This window comes from Populus euphratica, unplaced genomic scaffold, assembly GCF_000495115.2.
Source record: "Populus euphratica unplaced genomic scaffold, PopEup_1.0 scaffold1509.1, whole genome shotgun sequence".
NCBI lineage: Eukaryota > Viridiplantae > Streptophyta > Magnoliopsida > Malpighiales > Salicaceae > Populus > Populus euphratica.
The window spans coordinates 21,684-30,014 of record NW_011501359.1 but is presented as its reverse complement, the minus strand read 5'-3'; the positions used below and the strand labels follow the sequence as shown (position 1 = coordinate 30,014).

Sequence of the window (8,331 nt, the reverse complement as noted above, 5' to 3'; positions counted from 1 at the left end):
GTAATATGGTGGCTTATGCACTTCCGGTGATTGATGATAGAATCCCCTACACCTACAAAGAAGCAGTACATAGTGTAGAAAATGCAAAATAAAAAGAGGCAATGGATGAAGAGATGAAATCTCTCCATAAGAATCAGATTTGGGATTTGATGCAACTCCATAAGGGAAAGAAGATAATTGGTTGCAAGTGGGTATATACCAAGAAGGAAGGTAATCTTGGAAAAGACAACATCCGATTCAAAGTAAGATTGGTAGCAAAAGGCTATGTTCAGAAAGAGGGGATAGATTATAATGAGGTATTCTCTCCAGTTATTAAGCATTCATCAATTCATATTCTGCTAGCCTTGGTTGCACAATTTGATTTGGAGTTAGCCCAACTTGATGTGAAAACTATCTTCCTACATGGAGATTTGGAAGAGGAAATTTACATGTCTCAACCAGATGGTTTCAAAGTCACTGGGAAAGAGAATTGGGCTTGTAAACTGAAGAAATCATTATATGGATTAAAAAAATCTCCTCGCCAGTGGTATAAGCAATTTGATAAGTTCATGACAGAACATGGATACACACGGAGTCAGTTTGACAACTATGTATATTTTCGCAAACTTCTTGATGGTTCTTTCATCTATTTGCTCTTATATATGGATGATATGTTGATCACATCGAAGAGCAAGGTGGAGATTGATAGACTAAAAGCTCAACTAAGAACTGAGTTTGAAATGAAGGATCTTGGAGAAGCTAAAAAGATTCTTAGCATGGAGATTTAGAGAGATAGAAGAAAAGGCACAGTCTATTTGACACAGACCCAATACTTGAAGAAAATTCTAAAGAGATTTGGGGTAGATGGTAAGACCAAGCCTGTAAGCACACCTCTAGCTCTTTATTTTAAGCTAAGTGTTTCAATGTCTCCACACATAGAGGAAGAGCGCAAGCATATGGCTTAAATTTCGTATGCAAATACAGTTGGTGCATTAATGTATGCGATGGTTTGTACGAGACCAGATATTTCACATGCAGTCAGTATGGTGGTGAGCAGGTATATGCATGATCCGGGAAAGGGTCACTGGCTGGCAGTTAAGTGGATTCTACGGTATATTCATAGCATAACTAATATTGGTTTGAAGTTTGAGATGGATGATAGACTCTGATAAAATTTAGTTGGTTATGTAGATTCAAACTATGCTGGTGACTTAGACAAGTATCGTTCCACAACAGGCTATGTGTTTACACTTGCTATGTTGGAGGTCAACATTACAATCAATAGTAGCTTTATCAACAATTGAGGCAAAGTACATGGCAGTAACCGGAGCTTTCAAAGAAGCTATTTGGTTACATAAGTTGATTAAAGATTTGGGGATTGTTCAAGAGCACGTGGATGTCCATTGTGATAGTCAAAGTGTTATTTGTCTTGCAAAGAATCAGGTTCATCATTCCCACACCAAGCACATCGATGTTCGATTTTATTTTATTCGAGAAATTAATGAAGCGGATATTCTGCTACAGAAGATTGGTACCGCAGATAATCTAGCTGACATGCTCATAAAATATGTCTCAAGGATCAAGTTCTAACATTGTTTGGACTTGGTCAACATCTCTCGATGTTGAGCACCTTTAGGGTGCAGCGCCATATGGCGCGTTAAAGGCAGCATTGATTGATCACGAGGATTGGATGGAAAAATCTTGTCAAGGTGGAGATTTGTAGCAAATTTGTCAACTTTTTTCCAACCACCATGACTTTGTTATTGTAGTAGGTAGTAGTTGACTGGCATTTATTAGGCTGCACATGGGTTGCCTCATATTTCTCCTATAAACAGAAACGAGAGAGTGAGAGATGTATAGTGTGTGCAGAGAAAGTGTGGTGAGTGCAACTGTGAGAGTGAGAAAGTACAAATTTAAGAGAAACACCGAGTATAAGAGTGAAACACTGGGTTTTGTGAGATTGTACTTGGTTGAGTTGAGTGTTTGTATCATTCCTCCAATATTATACAATCTGCTACCTCTATGGACATACCTGATTTGGAGAACCATGTAAATCTGCTTGTTTGTGTTTTATTTGTGTTTTCTTTCGATCCAGTATGCACAACAAGTTCTTCCTCCATGATAAAAGGTTTGCAAGTCTTTTTATAAGCCTGAAACTGCCATAAAAAGGCAGAAAGAATCAAAATCCTAATCATCTTTTTCCAATCCCTCATCTTCTTCATCTTATCACAAGCATTTATTCTTGGCTTTCCTATCTCTGCCATTTTCTCTTTGTATTAAAAAAAAATCGTTCCATCCCATTCAATGAATTTATGAACTCTGTTGCTTATAAAGTTCCATCAAATTTAGAGATTTTAATACAAATTCAGAAATCTTTGATTCTTATTTTCTTTTCATTATCAAAAGGTTGCTTCCAATGCGCTTTTGTATCTGGAATGAGTTTATCGTACTACATAAGAATGCTTGGTCACTTTCCTTGTGTCTTTGTTCTCGTAGGGCTCTTTATTTTAACTAATGAGTTAATTTTGAAATTTACCTTTGCATGTCCTCTATCATGAGCTTCCGAACGTTTCTCTTGTGACAAGAACATCCCAATCCCTCCATATAAGACCATGTTCGACTCTTCATTGTCTTTCCACTATGGTTGTTTAGTAGTACATATTAAGTAAAAATGACCTAGGATTGGAACATATAGCAATCAATAACCTAGAAGCACTGGGTTATGATATCAATTAATGCAAACGAAAACACAACAAGGATAACAACAAGCATATAAAATAAAAAATTGGTTGAAATAAGGTTAAACACAAATAACCCTTAATCATTTTTTATATTTCTAAAATATTAATTTGATGATTTATGTCCCTCTATAAGGTTTACATGTCTTTATACAGGCCTACAACTGACCTTAACAGGGTAGAGAAATAGAAATTCTAAAATACAAAATAAAAATAGCTAATAATCATAAGATTTAGAGAAAAAAATAACAAAATTGAATAAAACAAAATTCTTAGAACCTCATTTGAGGACAATCGTGCAGTGGATGAATCAATAAAAAATTGAGCTTGGTCCAATGATATGATCAAAAGTTATGGTCTCTTTTAGCCACTATACTAGTATGCCATGACCAAACCTTCTCTTGAGTCGCTTATCTTTAAAAGTATTTGTTAGGCCATATACATAGTTTGTTTGTGACAAATACCTGTCTAATTATGACAGATCTCCATAAAACTATTCACAACCCTTAGTTTCTGATAGTCCAGCTACATCTCTTATTTTTGAAAAAAAAATTGAAATTTTCTACTTTACTTCTTCTTTTTTTTCTTTTTAAATAAGTGATTGGTCATATTTGTGGACTGTTTTTCAATCACCTTTGGTTATTAGAAAAACATGTTCGAGTTTTTGAACCATCCAAACCTATTTTTCTTCTCATTTCACTTCAAAACACTATAAAAGTTTAATAAACCCATTATAACCCCAAAAACTCTCTAATCAGTTAAAAAAAGTAAAAATCAATTGAATAAAAAAGAATTAATAGACTTTTTTATGGAATGATTATAGAAAAAAACCATTTTTATTAAACTCTTCTCGATAATATGAACTCTTTAATACAAATATCAACCCTTTTTAGTGGCTAAAATATTTTGAACCAAGCACTTTCTCTTTCCTGGATTTTTTTATAATTGTTTCTCTTCTCTCTCTATATCGATGAACCAAAACATGGAAAAAAAATGAAGTTTAGCATCGAAACGTGAATTACAAAAATAACAGGGATAAGAAGATAAGAAAAAAATTCTTTAGAGATTAAATTGAAAATTTTCATGCAAAGATTAAACGGGACATGTTTTACTGTACTTTGTCAAATGTTATATTTGAAAATTTTCTACCAATATAATTCACTTTGCGTTTCACTTTGTATGGACAATCTATTCGAGGATTTATCGTATTATTTGGACTCATTACTCTTAATTAATGTGTTCTCCTATGCTTTTTTCCTAATATGTCTCTCTATTAAAAAACAATTATTAATATAATTCTTCTGGCCAATTAATCTTTATCAAACTCACTATTATTATTATTTTTATGTATTTACACCTAAAATAAATATATAAGTATTAATCATAGAAAACAACGATGGTTTATGACAAAATTAGTTGATCAAGAGAATAACTGAATCCAACCATGAATAAGAAGAATCAATCAAGCTGAAGAAGTTTTTGAGTGACGAAGAGAGTTGAAATAGCATTTGATCAAGTAATTAAAAGTCGTGATTGAACTAAGAGAAAATGATCGATGAATAATTAAAAGAGACAGTTTTATTGAAAATGAAAAATCATATGATATCAATAAAAAGAAGTTTAGTTTATTTCTTTCATATTAAATAATGGTAAATGTTTTCCTAGAAACGTTAAGAACATTTATACTGATGCAGAAACGTGAAGAACATTCAATATTGATCGATGATTTCACAGCTTGGTCTAGTAATGATTTCACAGAATTTCATGCTCTCATGTTGTCTTCACTTGGTTCCAACCTTAAAATTTGTTTTGGTTCACATGCTGCTTCCTTGTCATAAAAAACTATAAATCTAAAAAAATTATATCAAGAAAAACAATAAAAAAATAGATATTTTATCCTTCTTAAATATCAATGAGTAAATTATTTTTAAAATATTTCATATTAGGCTAACACATAATTATTTATAAAGCAATTGAGAATATCATCATAAAAAACCCTAATTTTTTTTAAAGCAATGAAAGAATTAGACAATCACTAAAATGTTATATTAATAAATTGATTTATAGAGATTTTTTATAAAAAATAAATAAATAAACAGGGATATCTATAAAAGGTAAGAATCACATGCTATCATGTGTCCAATATTTTTCTCACTTTTCAACCAACTGTAAATGATTGAAAGGTAGGTGTATAAATTTTTTGAATTTTAAAAATTCAATTTTGAATTTATATTCACCTCAAAAACAATGTTTTTTAAAAATCCATTTCAAACCCCCCAAAAAAACCTATATATGCATGCCTGAAGCACATTGTATAGAGGAGATAAAGAGAGGCCATAAGAAAATATCAGGCACTATCAGCCAATGGAGTACCTTATTTACCTGCTACTAATTTCTTTTACTTGGGCATGTCTACACGTGCCCATCGCATCCATTCTACTTCGCCGGAAGTCCGGTTGCAGCGTCCTCCCTCCTGGCCCTCGCCAATTGCCGATAATTGGAAACATATTAGCCCTCGGTGACAAGCCCCACCGAACACTTGCTAAACTCTCACAAACTTATGGACCTTTAATGACCCTCAAGCTTGGTAGGATAACCACAATAGTCATCTCCTCTCCGAATATAGCAAATGAAGCATTACAGAAACATGACCAAGCCTTGTCCAGCAGAACAGTCCCAGATGCTCTTCGTGTACACCACAGAAACTCAATCTTATGGTTGCCTGCGTCGACTCATTGGAAATTTCTCAGAAAACTCACTGCCACACAAATGTTCACTTCGCAAAGGCTTGATGCCAGCCGAGCCCTCCGTGGAAAGAAGGTTCAAGAAATGCTAGAATATGTTCATGAAAATTGCGACAACGGACGCGCTGTTGACATTCGTCGATCTGTTTTCACAACTTCCCTTAATTTAATTTCAAACACCTTCTTCTCTCTTGATATAGCCAATTACAACTCTGATTTGTCTCAAGAATTCAGCGATCTCGTGGTTGGTGTCACGGAACAAATTGGCAAGCCAAATATTGCCGACTATTTCCCAATACTTCGATTAGTAGATCCACAAGGTATAAGACGAAAGACGAATATTTATTTGAAAAGATTAACTCAAATTTTTGATAGTATCATCAAAGAGAGGACACGACCACGTTCTTCTTCGGTTGCATCCAAGGCTAGCCATGATATACTTGATGCCCTGCTGATTCTAGCCAAAGAAAACAATTCTGAATTGAGCTCCACTGACATACAGGTTTTGCTTATTGTAAGTATTGAGATTAGATTATCTAATTGATAATTATGACCAAGTTTTTCTGCACACTAACCTTCAGTTCAGAAATTAATTGTCTTGCGTGTTTACATCAGGATTTTTTCATTGGGGGCACTGACACTACCTCAAGCACAGTGGAGTGGGCAATGACAGAGTTATTACTAAACCCTGATAAAATGGTCAAAGCCAAGAAGGAGCTCCAACAAGTCGAAGGACCAGTTCAAGAATCAGACATCTCCAAGTGTCTTTACCTTCAAGCAATAGTTAAAGAGACATTTCGGCTGCACCCACCAGTTCCACTCCTGCTGCCCCGTAAAGCCGTATCCGAAGTAGAGATACAAGGCTTCACAGTGCCCAAAAATGCACAAATACTAATCAATATTTGGGCAATAGGAAGAGATCCAGCCATATGGCCAGATCCTAATTCGTTCAAGCCTGAAAGGTTCTTAGAATGCCAAGCTGACGTGAAAGGAAGAGATTTTGAGCTAATTCCATTTGGAGCAGGAAGAAGGATTTGCCCTGGATTGCCTTTGGGCCACAAGATGGTGCATTTGACGTTGGCATCTCTCATCCACTCTTTTGATTGGAAGATTGCTGATGACCTGACACCGGAGGATATAGACACAAGTGAAACGTTTGGGCTCACATTACATAAGAGTGAGCCTCTCCGGGCTATACCCATGAAAACGTGAACTTATTTCTCTGCAATGTTACCATGGCCTCTGGGACGAGGTATGAGATATTACGTTCTATTCCCATTGCTCGCTTTGGACAGGGTACGCCTTGTAACCAACCGGGAGACCTGTTTCCCGAAATTAGAAATATAAAATAAAAAACAGAGCTGTCCAAATTTTAGATTTTTAATGTAGATTGGTGGTTTTAGACGTCGATCGTATTGGTTGCAGTAAAGGCTCTATTCGAGTTAATTGGATGATAATTCATGAGGTTGGGTTTTTATTTTGAAAGATTTTAAGAGTTTTAGTTGGAATCTAAGTTGTTTATTGGAAATTTTATGATGTTTAGTTGTATGCTCTATGTGATCTATTTTGAGAAAAGAGGTAGATACAAAGAATAAAGAGAAATCTTATGATTGATGGTGTAGTATATCATGTGAAACAAGCTTGTATGAAAAAACATCATTTGTAGGTTTGGTTGCCTTTTTATGCTTGTCGCAAACAATGGGAGACAACTTGACAGTATAAAATTTAAAGCTTTCAATCAACGATTGTGTTAGTGTATGTGTACAGTAGCCAATCAAATAGTTACATGTACTATTAATTTTGTTTATATATATAAGTCCACGTTTTATCTTCGGATTTGATATAGAAAATAGTGCTAACACTGCCAAAGGGAAGAATAGCATGCAACATCCAACTTCTGAATTTCTTCTACGATAAACTATGCGATTAATTATTTTCCATGTTTCTAAGAACATGAAATTCAAACATCACACAGTCTGGGTAAAACATGGTCTGGGGTGGCTGGGCTGCTTGGTGGTCCAATGAAGGAGCTGGACGAAACTGTAGAAGCAACTGTGGAAGCAACCATGGAAGATGCTGATTTATATATGTGCACGTGGGTCAGGGAGCTCATCGCCAGCCCTGTCCTCAGACACGTTATCGATGTCGCATCGGTTCAAACTATATTGTTTTATGTTTAGAGAAAAATGGAAAAATGGAAACGTTTTCAAATCAAACCAGTTTTCTAGGATAGTCTCTACACATCTGAACACTTCTGAATAATCATGAAAAAACTTGTGAACACTTTTCTGATTTCTTCTAGATTTAATGGCTTCCATTTCTTTCTGAAGTAACACCATCATGAATCATGATGCAAAATATTTGTTTCTCAATTATCGTTAATTGAGAAAAAGCTCATTCCTGGAATACCTATACTATCACTATGGAACCACATTTTGAATATTCATCTACAATCGAGTCTGCAATACTATGTATCAAACACCTTAAACCATGTTTGTTGGGAATTCCGACCGGTGATGTACTAATACTTGCTCATAGGAGGGCCAAGCACACTGACACAATATTTAACGTGGTTCGGCAAAATCGCCTACATCCACGGGAGAAGTCAATATATTTAGAGATAGAGAAAGAATACAAAACAAATACATGGAGGAGGAGGATTACACCCTCTCATACTCAACTCTCAACTCTCTTTGCTGCACTTGCAGCTGCTGCCATTGCAGCTCTCTCTTCCTCTCTACTCTCTTCACATTTTCATAATTCTCTTCACTCATTTTGCTCTCTTGCATATGCCTCTATTTATAGGCATTCATGGAGGCTTTTCTTCAACAAAGGTGGCTGCCAACTCTACCTCTTCTTCAACAATGGTG

At 35.1% G+C, this 8,331-nt stretch overlaps 1 protein-coding gene across 2 annotated transcripts; it reads left to right on the top strand.

Moving 5' to 3' along the window:
* The first annotated feature begins 5,012 nt into the window (after nucleotides 1-5,012).
* On the top strand, nucleotides 5,013-7,178 carry LOC105117757 (geraniol 8-hydroxylase-like). Of its 2 annotated transcripts, XR_840799.1 has the most exons (3): nucleotides 5,013-5,975; nucleotides 6,077-6,726; nucleotides 7,009-7,178. XR_840799.1 is itself a non-coding variant. In XM_011015514.1 (2 exons), exons 1-2 carry the CDS (start codon nucleotides 5,082-5,084, stop codon nucleotides 6,671-6,673), a joined length of 1,491 nt encoding a protein of 496 aa, XP_011013816.1. In that variant the 5' UTR covers nucleotides 5,013-5,081; the 3' UTR covers nucleotides 6,674-6,900. The 2 variants fall into 2 exon arrangements, 1 of the variants encoding a protein (XP_011013816.1); XM_011015514.1 differs by lacking the exon at nucleotides 7,009-7,178 and having other exon boundaries at nucleotides 6,077-6,900.
* The last annotated feature ends 1,153 nt before the right edge of the window (nucleotides 7,179-8,331 follow it).

Coding starts and splice junctions, on each gene's coding strand:
- LOC105117757 (XM_011015514.1), top strand. CDS start 5,082: ATGGAGTACCTTATTTACCTGCTACTAATTTCTTTTACTTGGGCATGT. Junction 5,976..6,076: donor ACATACAGGTTTTGCTTATT/GTAAGTATTGAG, acceptor TGTTTACATCAG/GATTTTTTCATTGGGGGCAC.